The 22,803-nt window shown below is 43.7% G+C and overlaps 1 protein-coding gene and 1 long non-coding RNA gene across 6 annotated transcripts in view; one reads left to right on the top strand and one right to left on the bottom strand.

The window, feature by feature from the left end:
- The window catches only part of DPP8 (dipeptidyl peptidase 8), a 48,443-nt gene extending 31,859 nt beyond the window's left edge, over nt 1-16,584 (bottom strand). For 2 of the 5 annotated variants that reach the window (XM_084783876.1, XM_084783880.1), the window contains exons 1-7: nt 16,092-16,584; nt 13,776-13,912; nt 11,321-11,593; nt 9,794-9,906; nt 8,469-8,642; nt 5,242-5,410; nt 517-627 (exon numbers count right to left, since the gene is read on the bottom strand). In XM_084783876.1, the coding sequence (XP_084640002.1) occupies nt 517-627; nt 5,242-5,410; nt 8,469-8,642; nt 9,794-9,906; nt 11,321-11,593; nt 13,776-13,791 (856 nt within the window). In that variant the 5' untranslated portion in view covers nt 13,792-13,912; nt 16,092-16,584. Of the gene's footprint in view, nt 1-516; nt 628-5,241; nt 5,411-8,468; nt 8,643-9,793; nt 9,907-11,320; nt 11,594-13,231; nt 13,378-13,775; nt 13,913-16,091 lie in introns of those variants that run through there. The other 3 variants (XM_084783878.1, XM_084783877.1, XM_084783879.1) reach the window with 3 other exon arrangements.
- A 6-nt stretch (nt 16,585-16,590) lies between these two features.
- Nucleotides 16,591-20,283, top strand: LOC311598655. The gene is made up of 2 exons (XR_014779615.1): nt 16,591-18,004; nt 19,950-20,283. It is a non-coding gene; the product is annotated as an uncharacterized lncRNA (long non-coding RNA).
- Nucleotides 20,284-22,803: the final 2,520 nt, after the last annotated feature.

The following is a 22,803-nucleotide window of genomic DNA, read 5'->3' as shown; positions in this document are numbered from 1 at the left end:
GGCCACTGCTTTAAGCATCTCACTCATTCACACACTCATCTGTTTACGCAGATGCTATTCAATCTTTTTTTTTTGTTTTTTGAGATAGGGTTTCTCTGTGTAGCCTTGGCTGTCCTAGACTCGTTTCATAGACCAGGCTGGCCTTGAACTCACAGAGATCTGCCTGCCTCTGCCTCCTGAGTGTTGGCTGGGACTAAAGATGTGCGCCATTCCCACCCAGTGCTACTCAGTGTTTGCCAGCACATCACTAGTGTGGATCTTGCTATAATACTGCTTCTTAGCTGAAAAACCAGCAAGAAGCACCCTAGGTACCAAGGCAGAATGTAATTATCTCTGCTAGAATAATTGGGAATAATGGGGAGACATAGCCTGTATTTTCTAAGTAGTTACTAGTAGGATTTAGTCTTCATCACATTTTTACTTACTGCCCCAGCTTTAAGCTCTCTGCACTCACCCGATTCCCAGTCAAATCCTTTAATACTTAAGGTGATCTGTAACATACTACTTTGAACTTACTTCTTTCAGCTTGTGGACACCACCAATAGCCCGAATATCTATCAAATTCTTCTTGAAGAACAAAGGTAGCAACTCCAGCCGATCTGGGATCGTCTTCCATGTTGGCTAGCTCTGGACAAACATAAAAGGCAGAACTATCCTTAAACTCTTTTCTTTACAATAGGACAAAGCAAAATGATTCCATCACTTCTAAAGACAGGTAACTGATGGTAGTGGTCAACTATGAAGCCAAACAGAATGAATTCAAATCTAAGCCTTATTGGAGGAGGTGTATCACTGGGGGGTGGGCTTTGAGGTTTTAAAAGTCCACACCAGGCCCAGTCTTTCTCTGCTTGCAACTTGTGGATCAGCGGTGAGCTCTCAACTACTGCTCCAGCTGCATGCCCGCCATGATGGTCATGGACTAACCCTTTGAAACTGTAAGCAAGCTCCCAATTAAATGCTCCTTTTATAAGCTGCCTTGGCCATGGTGTTCCATCACAGTAACAGAACAGTAATTAAGACAGACAGGGTCTTGCTATGTGAGAGGCGCCTGCCTCAGCCTCCTGAGTCCTGAGTTATAAAGGCGGGGGCCACCATGTTGGGTGATGCTGTGGACCTTTTTCATCCATTCTGCTGCTGACATGTGAGCTGCTTTTGGTTACTATGAATAAAGATGACGTGACATTTATTCTTGCACAATAATTTCCATAGACACGTGCTTTCATTTCTTCTGAGCAGACATCTAGGAGTGGAGCGTCTGGAGTATGTTAATTCTGTGGGGATGCGTTTCTATTGTTTTACACTGTTACTAACTGTGTGGAGGTTCCAACAGTTGGTGTTCTCAATCTTTCTCATTTTTGCTTGTTTATTTGGTATGCAGTGAATTATCATTATGATTTTATTTTCTTTTTAAAAGGCTAGTCTTGAATTCCAAGGAATTCTGCTTCAGCCTCCTGAGTGCTGGGACTACAGGATTATTCTACTGTGCCTAGCACAGGTAAGATTTGATTTCCCTTCCTTCCTTCCTTTCTTTTTATTTTTTTCTTTCTTCTTTTCTTATTTTTTGTTTGTTTGGTTGGTTGGTTGTTTTGTTTTTTGTTTTTGTTTCTTAAGACAGGGTTTCTCTGCGTAGCCCTGGTTGCTCTGAACTCACTTTGTAGACCAGGCTGTCCTTGAACCCAAAGAGCTGCCTGCCTCTGCTCCCAGAGCACTGGGATTAAAGGCGTGCGCCACCACACCAGCGTCAGTTTACCATTTGTGATCCTCTATCTTCTACACTGTGTGAAAAGACTGTGCAGTAAGAACCAACGCTCCCTTACCAAAACGGAGTCAGGATTTGGAACTCAGACTCCTACAGTACGCATCTATGACGTATTATGTGACACAACCCGCAGCTGTAACCCTACACCCCAACATTCCAGCAGCGAGCTGCAGGGAAGGCACACTGAGCAGGGCAAACTTTATAAATACTCTCAAGCCAGTTCAGGTCAGGGTTTGCTACCAAATGATTTTTAGCACGAAGCTAATGACAACAATGTATTCAGAACTTTATGAAATGTGGAATTAGTAAAAGAGCCAAGATCAATGCTAGGTTTCTTGGCTCCCTAAAGTACTGTAAACTATACCTCCAACTTTGTTTTCTATTTTGCTCTCCTTTAGATGTGAGGACAGGTACCATTGGTTTGTATCTCCATTACTTACTACAAGTTACTTACTAGCTGGATAGCTGGTATCATCTTGTCTTTCTAGCAGAGGGTAACTGGAGTCAGGAACCAGTACTTTTAAAATTCTCCATCATATTGAATAGAGAATAGACACACATGCACCCTGAATGTTTGACCTACTGTGACAAACACACTGGCTGACCGTGCTCCCTTCCTCCACCTCTTTATATATAGACAGACAATTCAGCCACTCTTTTCTAAACACTACCCAAAAGTTAACCTTTAGGCCTCCCGATAGTCCTGTGATGATGCTCAGTTGGTTCAAATTTCTACAAATGTAGAAATGAAGAGGTAAGTTAATTAATTTGATGATGTCAGAATTAATGAATGGTAGGTCTAACGTTCAAACTCAGATAGCCTGGTTCTATATTCTGTATTTTCTGTCTGTGCTCTTAACAACTACACTAATACTAGAAATAATAAATATATCACATACCTACAAGTATAGTGAAAAAAAAGAACTATAACATTCCCCAGAATTTCAGCACTTTATACTTTTAATTCTGCTAATCTTCACAAAATTCTCTGTGGAAAACAATTTTACAAAAGAAAGAAAGGCAGGCATAGTGGTGCACACCTTTTGTTTTGTTTTGTTTTGATTTTCAAGACAGAGTTTCTCTGTGTAGCCTTGGCTGTCCTGGACTCGCTTTGTAGACCAGGCTGGCCTCGAACTCACAGCAATCCTCCTGCCTCTGCCTCCCAAGGTAGTGCACACCTTTAATATCAGTATACTTGGGAGGCAGAGGCAGACAAATCTTTAGAGTTCAAAGACAGTCTGTTGTACACAGTGAGTTCTGGGACAACCAGGGCTACAAAGAGAAAGACAGCCTGTCTCAAAAAAACAAAAACAAACAAACAAACAAGACTTTAAAATGCCTTATTTCTGACAGTTTTGTGAGAGCTATACAGCCCCAGTCTCAAATACAAGGGGTACATACTGTTCAGTATTTGTTGATAGCATGAAAAATAGCTCAATTTTCTTTTTTTTTCTTCTTTTTTGTTATTTTGTTTTTTGAGACAGGGTTTCTCTGTATAACCTTGGCTGTCGTGGACTCTCTCTGTACACCAGGCTGGCCTTGAATTCACATAGATCCGCCTGCCTCTACCTCCCAAGTGCTGGGATTAAAGGTGTTGGAAACCATGCCCGACAAAGGGCTCAGTTTTCAACAGACTGGTTAACTGGCTCACCCAACATTTCTGCTGCCCCTGGACACTCTTCTCATTTCCTGGTGTTAAAGAAAACTCAAGAAACACCAATTGTGTACTTTTCCAACAATTTTTTTTCCTATTCCACCCTCTTTTCCTCCATGCTGTCCTCTAACCTTGGGTCATATGACTCCAGCGATGGCAGCTGGCAAGCTTTGGTGTCCTGGCCCATAATACCCAAAACCATTCATATCTAGTACAACCACAGCCTCTGGCTCAACTGCTGAAGACGCCTCCATCGACCCCGCCAACACTGGACAACTGAGTGCTTCCAGCACCTCACAAAGACAATAGCATGTTTCAGAATAAGACCTTTCTCACACAGTCTCCTTTCTGCCACACTCTGCCAACGCACAGACATCACTTGAGGTCAGGTCACTGCCTCTCTTGGTGCTCTAAAGCACTCCACATTTGACTTACTCTGTTTTTGCTGCCATTAGTTTATTTAACTGCATGATAGCTACCATCGCCTTATTAGTCTGTACCATTGGTACAATTCTCCTTTAGAGTCACTAAAGGTTGACTCCCTTAACATCTTATTCAAACCAGGCACGGTGGCACACACCTGTAATCCCAGCACTCAAGAGGCAGAGGCAGGCAGATCTTGGTGAGTTTGAGGTTAGCCTGGTCTACAAAGCAAATCCAGAACACCAAGGCTACACAGAGAAACCCTATCTCGAAAAACCAAAAATAAATAAATAAATAAATAAATAAACCTATTCAAATACCACAATCTGCAAATGCCTGTCTCTCTACATAAAACAACACAGTGTTTCTGTAGAACCCAACTGCATCCTCATGTAGACTTTAATGAGATTACTTACTTACACTGTTGACAAGGTAAACATTTGTTACACTATGTTTAGGGAATGACCAATAATAAGATGACAAAATGTCTGCCTGTGTCCCTTACAGACACAGCTATCGCAGCCCTAACTGCACATAAGAATGAGATTAGTACAGTGAGTGACCCAACAATGCCAGAAAGAGTGGGGTGGGGAAAACGGTGGGAAGCTACAGGAAGAATCACCTCTTCCATGTGAACTCAGTCCAACAATCAATTTATGACAAATTCAAGTTCTGCCTTTTGGAATTTTGGGTTTTGTTGTTGTTGTTGTTTTCAAGACAGGGTCTCACTATGTAGCTCTGTAGACCAGGCTGGCCTCGAACTCAGAGATCTTCCTGCTTCTCCCTCCCAGGTACTGGGTGGGATTAAAGGCGTCACTATGTCCAGCTCTTGTTTTTTGAGACAGCATGAACGTGTCTTCTTCTTGCCTTAGATTCCATTTGTCACCCATCAAAGCTATTTAAATAATTCCACAATGCATGCGGTTCTACATTCCACTTTTCCGATTTCAACAGCAGCTAAACAGGCTTTCTAAAAAAGGAAGGTTGTTTTCAGACAGTTTCTGATCATGTGTAATTTTCTTTAATAAGAAGTGTTTTGGGGCTGGGAGAGGTGGCACACGCCTTTAATCCCAGCACTCGAGAGGCAGAGGTCCAGCCTGGCCTACAAAGCAAGTCCAGGACAGCCAAGGCTACACAGAGAATGAAAGAGAGAAAGAAAGAAAGAAAAGAAGGAAACAAACAAAGAAAGAAAGAAACAAAGAGAAAGAAAGAAGATGGCTAAGAAAAAGTGGCATTATTTAAAGGGGTACAGGCCATGTATTCTGGCCTTCTCTACACCCTGAAAAATTTAAATGCCTGCACTTAAAAATGACCACCCAGCTTGCTTTAATTTCAAAATGCAAGTACAAGCAAATTTAGCTTTCCAAATACACGTTAGCCAAGCCCGTGGCAGAGCCCGCCTTACCACTGTGCACATAGGTGACCCTCCGCTCTTCCCTGGTTACCAGGTTCGATACCCAGATATCGTTGCTGTGAATGAAAGCTATCCAATCTGGGTCAGCCGGGCATAATTTTGGATCCATCCGGATATTGGGACAACTAGTTTCCACTAAATTGGGCCGTAAAGGTTGTTGCTAGAAAAGTAAACAATTTAAGGTAAGTTATCAGGTTGACAAACACAAATTTGTTTTCCAGCACTCTTCCTATAAGATAAAGGCATTTCTAACTAAAATATACATTGTGACAACTACATCCCAGAAAAAATATACTTTCAATTGATTTAACTAATTAAGGACTTTTTTTTTAAAAGATCTATTTATTATATATACAGTATTCTGTCTGCAGGTCAGAAGAGGGTATCAGATCTCATTATATAGATGGTTGTGAGCTACCATGTGGTTGCTGGGAATTCAATTCAGGGCCTCTGGAAAAACAGACAGTTCTCTTCACCTCTGAGCCATCTCTTCACCCCTATTAAAGACTCTTTTAAACAATGAATGGAAAAGCTACAGGTAATAGATAATAAATACTGTATTACACACCAAGATGACATAATAGCATTTCAAAAAGTTTGCTGCCCAGACTGTTTAATGGAACAATTACTATCTGTTGAACTTTTTTTTTTTTTTTTGAAACAGGGTCTCACTATAGCTCTTGGCTAGTCTGGATCTCACTAATTAGTAGATCAGGCTGACCTTGAAATCACAGAGATCACCTGGCTTCTGCCTCTTTGGTACTGGCACTAAGGGCATGTGCCACTATGCCTGGCTTGTTGAATTTTTGTAAACACAATTTTGAAGATATCATTAAACATTTAAAAATTAATTTTACCAATAAAAGTAAGCTTGCTTATAAAACATGTAATGAGGAATGGTAAGATGGCTCAGCAGGTAAAGAAAGGCTCCTGCTGCTAAGCCCAACAACGCAATGCCTGGGTCCTACCTACATGGTGGAATAAGACAGCAGAGCAAAGCAAGTTGTTCTCTGACCTCCACACATACCCTGAGGCATGTACACATACACACTAAATAAACAACTAAATGGAAAAATGTTTAACTTTTTAAAAATTCAATTTATTTCCATTTTATGTATATGGTGCATTGTCTGAATGCTTGTCTGTGCACCACATGTGTCTGGTGCTTGATGAGGCCAGCAAAGGGCACTGTATTCCCTAGAACTAAGGTTACAGACAGCTGTGAGCTGCCATGTGGGTGCTGGGAATTGAACCTGGGTCCTCTGGAAGAGCAGCTAGTGTTCTTAACCACTGAGCCACCTCTCTAGCTCTTCCAAAATTATTATTTTTTTTCTTTTGGCTCTTTGAGACAGGGTTTCTCTGTGTAGCCTTGATTGTCCAGACTCATATTGTAGACAAGGCTGGCCTCGAACTCAGATAGCCACCTGGTTCTGCCTCCCTAAGTGTTGAGATTACAGATATACGTGTGCCACCATGCTCAGCTTCCAAATTATTTTGTTTATTTATTTATTTTGTTTTTTTGAGACAGGGTTTCTCTGCGTGGCCCTAGTGTCCTGGAACTCACTCTGTAGACCAAGCTGGCCTTGAACTCAATCAAGGTCCCTGTCTCTGCCTCCAGAGTTCTGGGATTAAAGTCACTGGCTACCACCACCCGCTTACCAAAAATTTTAATGTAATGCTAGCTAAGACCAATACAATTCTATAAAAAGAATAGCTCCAATTATTCATAAAGAATTACTTTTAAAAAATTACTTGGGGGCTAGAGATCAGCATTAAGAGCATTGCCTGCTGTTCTAGAGGTCCTGAGTTCAATTCCCAGCACCCATACCATCTATACTGAGATCTGATGTCCTCTTCTGGCGTGGGGGTGACCTGCAGATAGTTCTATGTACTCACATGTAAATAAATAAATAAATATTAAAAAAAAAAAGACTTACTTGGAGTAAAACCAAATATAAATTCATTTATTAAGGTAATTAATTTTTCAGGGTAATCAAAGAAATAAATCATATGTTATAATATCTTTCAAAATTGCCCCCCCCCCCAGCACTTGAAGAAAATGGAAATTAGCCATTTTCTGTATCTTCTAGCACAGAAAGGATTTTGAGCATTTTAAAATCGTGGCCGGGCATGGTGGCGCACGCCTTGGAGTTATAGGTGGTGGTGAGCATCCTGATGTGGGTGCTGGGAACTGAACTGCCATTTTTCCAGTGCCGATCTGTTTTTGTTTGTTTTAATTTAAGATTTTATTTTTTTCTTTATTTTGTGTGTATGAGTGTTTTGCCTTTGTGCATGTATGTATCACTTGCATGTCTGATGCCTATGGAGCCCAGAGAGGGCATTGGATCCCCTGGGACTGCAATCCACAATGTGAGTGCTGAGAATTGAACCTGGATCCTCTAAAAAAAAACAGCTGGCATTTTTAACTGCCCAGACATTCTCCCTGCTCCCAAACTATCAACTCTTAAAAATAAAAATGAACATTAACAAATTAACCAAAGGGTCAGTTAAAGGAAATTAACAAATTAACCAAAGGGTCAGTTTACCAACTGCTAAAGAAATTAATTTCCTTTTTGCGGAGCTGGGGAGATGGCTCAGAGGTTAAGAGCACTGTCTGATCTTCCAGAGGTCCTGAGTTCAACTCTTAGCAACTACATGGTGGCTCACAGCCATCTGTAATTTGATTCGATGCCCTCTTCTGGCATGTAACATGCAGATAGAGCACTCATATATATAAAATAAATAAATCTTTTTATTTTTATTTTTATTTATTTATTTTTTGGTTTTTCAAGACAGGGTTTCTCTGTGTAGCCTTGGCTGTCCTGGACTTGCTTTGTAGACCAGGCTGGCCTCGAACTCACAGCGATCCGCCTGCCTCTGCCTCCCGAGTGCTGGGATTAAAGGCGTGTGCCACCACGCCTGGCAATAAATCTTTTTTTAAAAATCCTTTCTGATGTAGGTACAAATTATCTTGTTTTGGGGGGGATTATTTTTATTTTTTTACATTTATTTAATTTTAGTTTATGTGCATTGGTGTGAGGGCGTCAGATCCCCTGGAACTGGAGTTACAGACAGTTGTGAGCTGCCACGTGGGTGCTGGGAATTGAACTTGGGTCCTTTGGAAGAGCAGTGCTCTTAACCACTGGGCCATCTCTCCAGCCCTGGTACAAATTCTCTTTAGGACCCCAAACAGTTAACAGGCAGGAACTGCAACTCACTGTGAATCCATGTGGCCCTCCATCTTTGATATGGTAAATTCCACTACCAGCTTGGAACAGGAACGTTCCACTTTCAGCGTGATAGTCGTAAGCTGCGATTCCCACCGTTCCGATGCGCTTTCTTTCTCTGAGCAGCTCTTCCTCTCGAGAATACATCCCGTAGTCTAGTGTCGCCTAAGACAAAAGAAAGTCACCACTCCAGTCTTCTGAGAACTGGTCTTTGCAACTCATTGAAACCTAGCATCTCTACTGTGCTCAATCGGCCTTCTTGTTGACTCAAAAGTTGTCAGCAAGTCTAACCAGGTTAACTCCAGACCGTCTCCTGAGCTGAGCGCGGTGGCGCACGCCTTTAATCCCAGCACTCAGGAGGCAGAGGCAGGCGGATCGTTGTGAGTTCAAGGCCAGCCTGGTCTCCACAGCAAGTTCCAGGGATAGGATACATAGAGGATACATAGAGAAACCTTGTCTCAAAAAAGAAAAAAACAAAAACCCCAAAACAAGAAGCAAGCCCATCATCTTAGTAGCCAAGGCCTTCTATAACTAACCATAAATCAGTAGTTTTGTGTAGTTAGTTGTAGAGCAGAGATCTCCCCAGCTACATTAGTAGGGATTGAACACAGTAGCGTAGTTTATTCTAGGCAAGCCAAGAGAATAGACTGGTGTGTGTGCGTGTGTACGTGTGTGTGTGTTGGGGGACAGAAAGCACTAGCTAGCCTCAAACGTTTGACTGACCTTCCTGCCTCCACACCTCCAGAGTACTGGCTTACAGGTGTATATCAAGTTCCAGGAGGTAGAGGCAGGAGGATCACCAGAAGTATGTGGGGCCAGCCTGGTCTACACAGTGAGCTTCAGGACAGCCAGGAACACATAGTCAGATTTTGTCTAAAAAAAACAAGCGAAATAAGGCTGGAAAGATGATCAGTGGTTAAGAGTATTCGTTCTTCCAGAGGAACTAAGTGTGATTTGCCAGTACCCACATCAGATGGCTCACAGGTCCAGAGGATCCAGTGACTTCCCTGACACCTACAGATACCAGGCATGCACACAGTGCACAGACACACACGCCAGCAAAACATTCATATACACAAACGAAAACATTTAAAACAAACGAAACAACACCAAAAAAAAAAAATCGAATTATAACATCCTATGGTTTTAGATACAGGGAATTAGTACTTTAAAGGTTACATATGTAAAAGCAATGAAATATTTTAATTCCTTTCCATTCACATCTACTTAAAATATAAAACCCTAGATGAACTTTTGCCCTGAAAGAAATAAAGAACTGTGTACCAAATCACAGAAATAAGAATCTGTGTTCCTACCTGAAAAAGATCCAAAAGAGGCTTCCAAGAAAGCATTAAGACTGCTGCTTTGTTGATGGTTTTAGGGATTTCAGAATAAAATAGTGTATTTTCTCTATTCTCACCAGACATAGCTATAAGGAGGAAAAAATTCACATTATTATTTTGTAATACTGTCCTTATTACAACAACATTTACAAATACATAATGTCTTCTACATATTATAATATTTTCCATTCCACTGGAACCAACATGCCTTGGAAATTTCCTTGAATAAACACAACGTTTCGGGGCTGGAGAGAAGGCTCAGAGGTTAAGAGCACTGTCTGCTCTTCCAGAGGTCCTGAGTTCAGTTCCCAGCAAACACATCTTAGCTGACAACCATCGATAACGTGATCTGATGCCCTCTTCTGACCTGTAGGTGTGCATGCAGATAGAGCACTCATATACATAAAATAAATAAATAAATAAATCTTTAAAAAACAAAAACAATGTTTCCTTGGTCATGGTGACACACCTTCAGTTAGTCTCAGCACTTGGGAGGCAGAGGTAGGCAATTTCTGTGAGTTTGAGACCAGCCTGGTCTACCAAGCATGCTCCAGGACAGAATCTACACAGAGAAACAAAAGAAACAAACAAACAAAAAAAGACAACAAAGCAATGTTTCAAACTAGGCACTTGCAGCAAATACATGTAATCCTAGAGCTCAGGAGAAATAGCAGTTTGAGGTCAGCCTGGGCTAACTGAAACCTTGTCCCAAAAAAACTAAGTAAGGAAAATAGCAACAAGACTGCCAAGGCTCCTGTGGTATCATGGCACATGTCTACAATCTCAGCTCTCAGGAATGGCAGCACTGTGAGCTGCAGGACAGTTTGGGCAGATGGAGAGGCTGTGATTTTTTAGTCGGGTGTGGTGGCGTACGCCTTTAACCCCAGCACTCAGGGAAGCAGAGGCAGGTAGATCTCTGTGAGTTCAAGGCCAGCCTGGTCTACAGAGCAAGTCCCGGACAGCCGAGGCTACACAGAGAAACTCTGTCTCGACCCCCCCCCCCAAAAAAACCAAACACACACACACACACACACACACACACACACACACACACACACACTTGGGCTGGTGAGATGGCTTAGCCATTAAGAACACTGGTTGCTCTTCCAGAGGTCCTGAGTTCAATTCCCAGCAACCACATGGTGGCTCAAAACCTGTAAAGGGATCTTATTCCCTCTTCTGGTGTGTAGGAGTACATGCAGACAGATCACCCTACATTTCTGGGTTTTGTTTGTTTGTTTCGTTGGTTGGTTTTTCGAGACAGAGTTTCTCTGTATAATAGCCCTGACTGTCCTGGAACTCTTTGTAGACCAGGCTGGCCTATCTCTGCCTCCTTAGTGCTGGGATTAAAAGCATGCGCCACCACGCCTGGCTTTATACTTCTGTTTTAATGCTTAAAAAAAAAAAAGTGATTATTACTACCAAAATCAAATCTGAATTACTGGTAGCACTAAGACTTGAGGAAACGTGTCCTCTCTGAAAGTGCAACCTCATACTCACCAAGATAATAGACCCTGTCTGAGTGAGGTCCATCTGGATCCGTCCTCTTCACAAACATAAAATCATGTGGTGCCTTAGCCATCATGTAGCCATGGTATTTTCTGGTATCAGCAAGCAGCTTTTTCAACTGACTCCAAGAATATCGTTCCACATAAAACGGCTCCAGTTTAGGTCGATTCTGTGATTCAATAGTTCCCTCCTCGCACTCTGCAGTTTCAAATATCTCAACACCCAGCTGTTCTGTTTCCATTGCTGCAGCCATGTTGCATTTTCCTGGAGAAATAAGGCACAAGAAGCTGCTCCCAGGGCTGTCTTCTATTATAGTACCACAATGGTAGGGCCAAATAAATAAATAATTACAAGCCTTCCAGCACAGCTGCAATGAAACCTAATAAGAAAAGCAACGGTGGTGTCCCCTACCCCCATCTCTGTGCTCAGTTCCAAAACAATTTTTTAAAAAATTGAGGTCATGTCAATTTCACAGTGACTATAAATCCCTTCGGGAACTTTTTATAAAAGGCTCTCCTTGAGTATCTCCTGCCAAAATTCCTTTTCCTTTCCCACACTGGAAGGAAACAGGCCATGTGCCAGCTGGCTGCTACATTCCGCCCCAGAGCACGTCAATAGCGAAGCTAGGTGCCAAGGGAGGTAAGTGTTTTCGCATTTTAAAAAGTAACACATCTAACAAATGCTGATTGCTCTGTTTCTGAAATATAACAAATTAGGATAGTAACAACATTGTTACAATAAACTTACAATGACTTAGGGCAGTAACCTAAGAAAATACATTGTTTTCTCTTACAGGAGGACTCCTAACAAATAAACACCTACAGTTTGATACAGTCTGAACCTTCTGTTCTCCTCTACACACTGCCAAGTATTTGTGGTACTTAGTGTTTTACTGATGGTTATACGAGTAGTCATCCTAATTATGTAATTTCTATACTGTTCAAAAAAGGAAAAGGCTATCTTTAAGTGGCTTCAATTAGTCAAAGTGGTCAATCAAGAAAGCATATGGTGTTTACATCAGCATTTTATAAGTGTGAACCCAATTTGCCAGTTCAACACCATACTTATTTAATAGCCTTGAGAACTAATTATACTTATTTTACAAACCCAGAAGATACACTTTCCCCCTTGATATTTTCTGATATTCGAACATAACATGCACAAACTATCAGAGAAAAATAATCACAACAAAAAAGCTATCATCATATGATGCAGAGATGTAGTTCAGTGGTGGGTTCAATCCCAGTTCCGCAAGTTAAAACAAACTACACTTATATAACCACATTTCACATAACCATTAACTACTTCTCCGACAATCAATATTTAAAGTTCAGGTTCGCAGTTAACATCAATTCATGCTAAGATATTATCTACAATCTAGCAAATTACTGGAAGGTGTGGGCTGTGAGTCAGTCCACCTAACTTGCATTACTGGTACGCATAAGTGCTGAACTGCACACAGGGGACTTGTGTCATTTTCTGTGCATGATACTATTACTTCTAAAGTATCAATGACAAAGTAGTCTAAATACTGTTACATCAAGTATAACTGTAACATTGTTGTCATTGAGCATCCACGGCTCCACTGACTAAAATCCCACAGGGAACTGAGTTTTTAGAGCAACTGGGGACTTAAGAGTATCAAGTGACGTATGTGAGCGGTGGCTGCTGGACCACCTAAAAGCTGGTGGGGGCCTACTTTCAAACAAGCATGTCAAAGGACCTAATTTTCTGCTGCAGCAAGGGACTAAAATGCTATGAATCTATACCAATCTGACTCAATTCTCTTACAGTGTGAAATCCCGTATCTACTCCACCCCTTGCAAATACAAGACCAAGGAACAGAAAAGAGTAGCTCAGTATGGACTTCGAGAACTCTTTAATGCCAGATGTAGTCATTACCAACTTAAGAATCCTATGTAAGGGCTGGAGAGATGGCTCAGTGGTTAAGAGCACCACTTGCTCTTCCAAAGCTCCTGAGTTCAATTCTCAGCAACCACATGGTGGCTCACAACCATCTATAATGTAACCTGGTGCCTTCTTCTGGCCTGCAGGTAAACAAGCAGACAACACTGTATACATAATAATAAAATAAATCTTTTAAAAAAACATCCTGTGTAAAAACTCACAGCAGCTTCTACTTAAAACAGAATTCCTAAATGGGCTGTGCTGTTTGTCCCCACACATACATGGACACACACACTGTAGAGTTCAAATGACATTCTTCCACTCTGTTGATAGTAAATATTTACTCTGCCCAACAGTTATTATACAATGTATGAAAAAGTTTAACTAATTTCCAGGATTCCCTGACATTCTATATACAAATACATTTTCGAAACATGTGGCCTGCATTTCCTAAAACACGGTGCTATTCGTTCTCAGCACAGTGTACACATCTCAGTTCCACCACCCACTCCACTTATGGACCTTCCCTGGTGCCTACCTGATTGTATTTTCATCTGCTCAGATCTCTTCTACTTTCAAAGAGATCATTTTCACCTGGCCCAACTTTAAGCACAGATCTCTCCGTTCATCCTGATCTCTTCTTACAGGAATTTTTCCTTTTCTCACCATCCAATCCTGCTCACCAGATAAGAGATTGTTGATCATTAAATTGGACCATATATGGTAAAAAAAAAAATTAGCCTAAAAATCCCAAAATGATATTTAGCAGATAGATTTCCTTTTAGTATATGTAATGCCTGAATTATTTTGGAGCTCCAATTTATTAAAACTTTGTGACATATATATGCTTTTTTGATAGGTCTTACAAATCCTAGGCAGGATTTGATAGGTCTTACAAATTCAAAGCAGGTCTTGAATTCTTAGTCCTCCTGAGTGCTGAAATTTCAGGCCTATGCTAACAAGCCCAGAACTAAAGTTATTTTTCCAGAAACATATAGCTCAAATTGAGTAGTTGAGTAGTCAAATTGAGTAAGTATATTGATGTCCAGGTGCATTAAAGGGAAAACTATAAAAGGGCTTTAAAAATTACAAAAGTGGGCTGGAGGTGGCTCAGCGGTTAAGAGCTAATAATGCTATTGCAGAGGTCACAATTTTGGTTCCCAGCAGCCACTTCTCAAAACCACCCTAAGACCAGTTGAGGGGGGTAGGGGTAGGGTGGAATCCAGCACCTTTGGTCTCTACAGGAACTGCATTCATATGCACAGGACCTCACATATACACACATTTTTTGGAAAGATTAAAAAAAGCATATAGATGTGAGGTGTCAATTGTAAAGCCTTGAAATTGGCAGATTTAATTTACTTTTAAGGCCAGTGATTTGGTTCAAAAGGTAAAAGCACTTGTGGCAGAAGCCTGAGGATCCCCGAGGGCCAGGAAGGTGTCGGCGCATCTGCAAACCAGCACCCCTAATGCGGCAAGGGAGGCAAGGCAGGAGACGCGGCTGAAGTTGGAGGGCCAGCTAGCCGAGAGTATGCTGCAATCGAGACTCTGCCTCAAAAAAGAGGAAAAGGAGAACTGACTCCCAAAAGTTATCCTCCGACTTCGACACGATCCCCAAGGCATGTGCGTGTAGAGTCGCGAGCACACACAAGCATGCACACACACAAAGAGAGAATTTATTTCTGTGTGCCTATGTCCCTTTTACATGGTGTTATATCGAGCTGGGGAAGAGAATAAATTCAGTACAATAAAAATGTGCATTATAGGCCTTTTTTTTTTTTCCAGAAAGGGAACTTGATCATCTGAATTATGTTCACTTGTCTGTTTGGGGACAGGGTCTCATTTTGTAGCCCAAGCCCGCCTTGAACTCAAGATCATTGTGCCTCAGCCTCTTAAATGCTGGGGCTGCAGGTATACACCACTGTACTCAGCTAGGCTTTTTTTTTTCTTACAAGATAAGGACGTCCTATTCATTTTAAGCACATTCCACTTTTGCCTTTTTTCTTGGCGTAATATTGAGGATAAGTGAGATGAATAGCTTTTCTGGAAAAATAATCACTAAGCCTGTAGATACTCTCGTTAGGAAAAAATGTTATTACATGTTGCTTATTAGTTTAGACTCCATGCTACATAGGTGGAGAGGTGAGAAAGCTATGTGGCAAGTGGGGCATAAGAATGTTAGCAGCAACTGGCTGGGATTCAATACACCTCTCCAAAGCGCAAGTCCCTCATACCAAGAACGGCAGGTTGGGTTAAAAAGACCTTGGAGATCGGGGCAGTGGTAGTGTACACCTCTAATCCCAGCACTCTGGGAGGCGGAGGCAGATGGGTCTCTGTGAGTTCGAGGCCAGCCTGGTCTACAGAGCGAGTTCTGGGCAGCCAGAGAAACCCCGTCTCAAAACACAAAAACAAAACAAAACAAAAAAATGAATAAAGCTTCGGGTCTTAGGGTGGGTCCCACAGAAATGGCATCCGCAGTTTTCACGGTAAGGATCAATCAGTCGTCTAGACCCCGCGCACACCTCCGTGGAGCCTAGCCAGTGCACTCTTCGGTGTCTACAGCTAGGAAAGTTTATCAGAGGCAAAGGGGCTTGAAAGCCATGAATGAGAAGGGAGGTGAGGTGTGGCAGGCAATGTGGCGACAGAGGACAGTAGGAACACCAAGCCTTAGTGAAAGAGGATGAGCAAGCTTGGCAGGAAGGGCAAAGACCCTGCCGCGAATGGGTGGAACAGAATGGCAGCGAGACAGCGAGCGCGGAGGAAATGGATCTAGAGTGAGGCGGGAGGGAGGAAGGGACACCGGCTGGGGAAAAGCAGCGAGTCCGAAGGCGAATCCCATCCGCCACTGGCGGACCTCAGGCGAACCCCTTCGCCTCTGCGGACTTCCGTTTCCTCCTCCGTAAGCCCGGACCGTCCCCGGCATCCCAACCCGAGCCAGGCTCTATCAAGATAACGGACGTGCGAGTCCGAGCGGGCAGCAGCCAGCGATCAGGGCCGCCTAGCGACGTCGGCGGCCTCGCAATCCGAGTCTGCGCTTCCTCTTCCGGCCAACGGGGGTCCAGCCACCCGCTCTCCCGGCGGGGAGCGGCCCGAGGGCGGCCGGCCGGAGCGCCGCGGCCTCGCGGGCGCAGGGGAGGAAGAGCGGGCGGATACAGCACCTTCCCCCGGGCCCGCCCGGACCGTCCCGACGCTCTATGGAGCGGGCCTAGGCCGCTTCATGCCGCGCCGCCTCCGCTCCCGTCGGGGCCACAGCAGCTTCCTCGGCGGCGAAAGCAGCGGCACCCCTGGCAGCGGACGAAGGGACTTAGGGGCGGCAGCGGCGACGGCAGCGGAGGCCTCGGCACTTCCGGTACCTCGAGCCCCTCCCTCCGACCGGGGGGAAGGCTAGCAGCCGGACGAAGAAGGACGACTCCCGCCGCTGCGTGCAACCGGGCCCCACAGCGCCACTCAGCGGCCGGAGGAGGCGCGCCAAGTAGTCCGCCCGACAGGAAGATGACAGTAGGGACTTGATGAAAAGTCCTAGGGGGCATCAGCAGGCATTCGCAGCACCACGCAGTCCCCATATCACTATTGGCTGCTCAAAGTAGGTAAAGTCCCTGTTCACGGGCCGGTGAGATGGCTCAGCAAGTACAAGCACTCGGACCCACAAGGTTTCTGAAAGAGCAAACCGGCTCCTGCAGGCTGTCATCCAACCTCTAAATCCAGTCTCAATCTCTTTCGCTCTCTCTCCCTGCCCCTCCCCCTTCCCCGCCTCTTGCATTAGAGCAGGAAGGCGAAACGTCCTGCCTTTTTGGGATGACAGGGGCCAACTAATTTACACAGTTATGATGGGAGGAAAAACATGATTTGGATAGAGAAATTGGTCTTTAGTATTAAAGATCTTGAGTAGGCCACCCAGTCTTTTTTTAGGTTAGGGTCCACCCCTCTGTATAATGGCTATAAGGACACATCATTCAATTGTGACGAAAGGGAACAGCGTCTATGGCACTGACACATTAAAAATGGAGAATAAGGCCAAAGGTGGCAGTTACAATCAGAGGCAAGTCCCTTGACCTATAATTTATTTCTTAATCTACACTATGCACTAGCTAAGGCAAAGAGAGGGGGGAAAAAGTAGTGTAAGGAGAGCTGAGAAAGGAGGAGAAGACCAGATTGCTGGAGAAGCTGCGCCCTCCCTGGGTTCTGTCATTATTGCCTGCGGGAGTTGTGTGTCTTCATCGGGGATTACTCTAATGGCACTAAGAAAAGAGCCACAGGCACCATGTCCCACTGTATACTGACACACTGTAAGGATAAATAAGTTTAGTTTTTTGTTTTTGTTTTGTTTTGTTTTAGTTTTTTTCTTCCTTCTCCCAGGGAGCTTTGCTTCTTGGTTTTTTGTTTGTTTGTTTTGTTTTGTGGGTTTTTTTTTTGTTGTTGTTGGTTTGCTTTGGTTTGTTTGTTTGTTTTTGTTTTTTTTTTAATGTGGAGCTCCCTAAAAGATAGGAAGGTGATTTTCTCTAAGTATCCCATATGAAATTTCTGGCCTGAGAGCAGGTTTTAAGACTAAATGCACACACCTACCCCAGTATCAAAATACAGTGAGCAACCTTGTACCACCTTCTCACACACGGGTCCTCTACCGTGCGCTGGCACTATTCCCAAGCCTGCAATTTGCATCCTCATATAGAAGTAGAGGATGGTCTTGGTGGTAGAGGTTGGACATCCCACTTCTCAGAACGTAGAGGCAAGAGGATCATCAGTTCAAGACTGGGCTGGGCATCTTAGGTAAGAGAGGGTCAAATTCAGATTGATATATTTTCAGACTCATTTCCCTCTCCTATACCATGGTTAAGATGAACAAACAAACTGTCCCTTGGCTAGGAGGGCAGCTCTGTGGGAGAACCGGTGGTTGGCAGCAGGGTGTGGTGGCTTGTACCTGTACCTCCCACTTAGGGAGGTAGTCAGGAGGACTGCTGTGAGTGTGAGGTTAGCCTAAGCTGGCCAGTGAGGAGGAGGTCAGCCTGGCTTCTATAATGCATTATAGACCGGACAAGCCTCGTTACAGAGTGAGGTCCTGTCTCAAGCTCCTCGTCCCCACAAAGGCGCTAAGAACGTGTGAAGCCCTGGGCTCAATCTCCCAGCGCCAAGGCTTATGAACAACCATCAAATTCTGATTAGGCTGAAGGGCAGTGCCTGTATAGCACAGCGTCTCAGCAACACCACCCACACGCATACGGCTACAGAGCAAAGGTTCTAGCCAGAGCTTAGCTGGGTCTTCGTGGAGAGGAAAGGAGGTTTGTGCTGAGCTCCAGGCCGTCTCCCCTGGGAAACTGCCTGCATACGTCTCTCGCTGCAGTTCCTTGTGGCCTACGTGGCTTTCTTTCTCCCTTGGCAAGAACATAAAAACCATTTAGCGCAATCTAGAGTTGCCTGTTCAGGCATGGGCGTCCCATAACTCCCTTTTGTTCAGCGCTGCCTTTTTCCATGTACAGATCAAGAACGCTGAGAAGTGAGGGTGTGGTGGTGTACCCCATTAATCTCCAAACTGGAGAAGCAAGAAGCCTGGGGGGGGGTCTAGGTAAGCTCAAGGCGAGCCTGCTTATCAAAGTGAGCTTCAGGACAAATAGAACTACACAGTGAAACCCTGTATCAAAAACAAAAGCAAAAGCTGGGCATGGTGGCGCACACCTTTAATCCCAGCACTGGGAAAGCAGAGGCAGGCAGATCTCTGTGAGTTCAAGGCCAACCTGGTCTACAAAGTGAGTCCAGGACAGCTAGGGCTGTTACACCAAGAAACTCTGTCTCAAAATAAAACAAAACAAAAAAATGAAAACTAAACAACAACAACAAAAACCTAAGAAGGTGCTTGATACCTTTGTGCACCCTTCATCTGAGCATGTGAGTGAAAGGCTGAGTGTAAACATGTCTCGTTGTATGCCAACTGCTCAAGCAAGTAGGGCCTTGCCAAGTCTTGTGAGTAACTATTAATAAAGCTTAGATGGCTTTATGCTGCCCTGCGGTCTTGGCACAGAACAGGAAAAGACAAGTATAGAGAATATATAGAGGTGGTAGGTAAAAAAGTAGATTATTGAATTTACCCCCCAACTTAAGGCCTTAACTGTTACTCACAAATAACGTACTTTTTAATTCGTTGGTATAGAATTGTATATATTAATCCAAAAGTAAACTTAATTTTGAAACATTGGTATAAAATTCAATTTGAGATTATTCTTCACACACACTGTATATACACACACACACACACATATATATATTTTCTACTCTGTTGTACTCATACAACTCGTTTATTTCCAATAAAAACAAGGTTTACTTCCAATACACTGAAAGTGCTATTGCAGGCTGTTTAGGCTAATTAAGTAATGCAGGTTAATTGTTAGTTGATCAACTCATGGTCATATCAAATACTAGTATAATTTGTTACAGGGAGGCTGGGCGTGGTGGTGCACACCTTTAATCTCAGCACTCGGGAGTCAGAGGCAGGCGGATTGATGTAAGTGCGGGGGCCAGTTTGGTCTACAAAGTGAGTCCAGGACAGCCAAGGCTACACAGAGAAACCCTGTCTCAAAAAACAAAACAAAAAAATTTATCACAGGAATATACATCCTAGGTTTAACAGATATATATGATTCTACAGATAGATAAGATAAAAATAGTTAGATACTGTCTCCATACAGAATATGGCACTTAAATTTGTTTTTATTATTTTAAGGATTATTTGACAATGAGACAGGTCAACTCCTGGCAGCACCCAGCCTACCTCAAAGATGATGATGAGCGTCAAAGAACCTCCTTGTGGAGACGGCTTCAAATATGGCAAACAAGCCACTGGAAAATGCCCTTGTTTCTGCCATAGACAAAATTCTGTCTGAAACGTGTAAGCTTCAATGCCGGCTGAGTCGGCTCCCAAACTCTGCCAAGAAAGGGTAAGCAATCCCTCAATAATTCCTGCCTCACAAATATGTCTGTCAGATATACTGGGCCAAAAGGCTAAAGCTGATGCTCCAAAGTTATAAAGAGTTTTGGGTGGCTGTTCAGGCAGCAAACTGTCTCTGTGATTTTTTTCATTTTGGAAGCTGCTAACCTGCACTTCCTGTTTACTCAGGTAATTAATTTTATTCCTTCTCAATCTCTGATAGGGCTGAAGACCTGATAGTTCAGTTTTACAATTAAGCTTAGTTGTTTAGGAGTTAAGAAGACGCTTTTAGGTCTAGATAGTTTTTAGGTTGATAGAGATGAGATATGGTAGAGACTGGTTTATTGGTTTAGGTTCAGAATTTTAGACTCACCAAGACAGAATAGATAATATTTTCTTCAAGACTGCCAAACACATTTAGACGTTATGCATGTAAGTCGTGCCTATTGGTTTCTATAATTGTTTCATAACCGTTCTTATTGTACACTATACCAAAGATGGCCTGTTAGAGCAGCCCAGGAGCCTTAGCCACGCCCATCCCGTCTGCCCTGCCTGCATGTATTGGCTTTTTATTAGTCAAACAGGAATAAGTGCTTAGGCAAGGTTACAAACATTTTGGGGTACCTGAGTCTGCTCACTTGGGCAGCAACCAGACCAAACCCCAACAGACAAGTTACCTAGAACACAAAGCATAACTAAGAGAGCACACAGGGAAGGGGGCTGGAGAGGTGGCTCAGCGGCTAAAAACATTTGATGCATGCCAGGCGTGGTGGCGCACTCCTTTAATCCCAGCACTCGGGAGCCAGAGGCAGGCAGATTGCTGTGAGTTCGAGGCCAGCCTGGTCTACAAAGTGAGTCCAGGACAGCCAAGATAACATAGAGAAACCCTGTCTCAAAAAATAATAATTAAAACAAACAAACAAACAAAAAACACTTGAGCTGGGTGGTAGTGGCGCAAGATCCCAGCACTTGGGAGGTGGATCTCTGTGAGTTCCAGGCCAGCCTGGGATAGCCATGGCTAAAACAGAAAAGCCCTCTCTTGAAAAGAAAAGAAAGAAAGAATGAAAGAAAAAGAAAAAAAAGCACTTGATGTTCTTGTTGGGTCCCAGCACCCACATAATGGCTTATATGACACACTTGCAAGGGCTCCAGAGGACCTGATACCCTCTTCTGGCCTTCTTGATCAGGAATGCAATAGTACATATGCAGACATGCAGATAAGCTCATCCACATAAAGTAAAAACAAATAAGTGTTCTCTCTCTCTCTCTCTCTCTCTCTCTCTCTCTCTCTCTCTCTCTCTCTCTCTCTTCCCGAGACAGGGTTTCTCTGTGTAGTCCTGGCTGTTCTAGACTCACTTTCTAGACCAGGCTGGCCTCAAACTCACATCGATCTGCCTGCCTCTGCCTCCCAAGTGCTGGGGTTAAAGGCGTGCGCCACTGTCGCCCGGCTTAAGTCTTCTTTAAAGGTGGCACAACAAGGCCGATACAGGTGTACCCTGTGTAGACTGAAGCAAACCGACAGGTAGAGAGAAAATGTACATGGAGGTGGGTGGTCAGAATCGAGACTCCTTCCTGTAGGATCCAGTCCTGTTGAATGAAGCATTGCATCTGTAGGACAGACGTTGAGAACCTTCCTCACATCCTGGCTCTTCTCCCTGACAACAGTGAGGCCAGCCCTTTCTCAGTGCTGCCTCCCTCAGCTGTAAAATGAGAACAGTAGCACAGTTCGGATGGACACCAGCGAGTGAAACAATGCACTGAAAGGAATTAGAAAAGCTTGTGCAAAACAGGGGTCCCATGTGTCCTCTGAGTTATTAATGAGGGAGACGTGAGCGATACAGCAGGAGCCTCTGAGAAGGTGGAAAGCACAAAGCCAGTCCTGGCGTCTGAGCCGCCCTCCCTGGACAAGACCCTTCTGGATCTTGTGCACAAGTGTGTGTGCACACATTCTATCTACCTATCTATCTGTCTGTCTGTCTGTCTGTCTGTCTATCTATCTATCTATCTATCTGTCTGTCTGTCTATCTATTTATCTATCTATCTATCCATCTATTTATCTATCTTCTAGTATATAGTTGAATTGTTAAAAGGAGAATTTGGCATCCCTGCCCGTGGGTCCTCCTACCGGCTCTCCAAACCCGGAAGAAGGAAGTGCTGTTCTACTTTCCTTGCCCATGGCTGTGTTGAACTATTCTGACAAGAGCTACTTAGGAGAGAAAGGGTTTGTTTTAACTCCCAGTTCCAAGCTGCAGCCCATCAGAAGAGGGGAGTCAAGAACCTGAAGCAGCTGCCACAGCACAGAAGAGAGTCACAGCCGAGTCACCAGCAGCGGGGGACGCATGCACGTGCGGCAGTGCTCAGCTGACTCGCTCCTTTTCACACGGTCTAAGACCCAGTCTGTGAAATGGCACCGCCCACATTCGTGGTGGATCTCCCCACTGCAGCTAACCCAATTAGGAGAATTCCTCACAGTTAGACCCCACAATGTAACACAATCCAGAAAATTCCTCACTGAGACTCCTGGGAAGCCAGGTGATTCTTGACTGTGCCAGTGGACAAGAAAACTAACCTCCACAGTTACACAGGAAGAAAAACAAGCCAAATCCAAGCTACTTGTTAGTATCTTGCCTCTGTACAATGTTAATAGTAT

Source organism: Acomys minous, assembly GCF_964271855.1.
Source record: "Acomys minous genome assembly, chromosome: 5".
In the NCBI taxonomy this organism is placed as follows: Eukaryota; Metazoa; Chordata; class Mammalia; order Rodentia; family Muridae; genus Acomys; species Acomys minous.
Note: the sequence above shows the minus strand (reverse complement) of the source record. Positions and strands in the feature narration are given on the sequence as shown.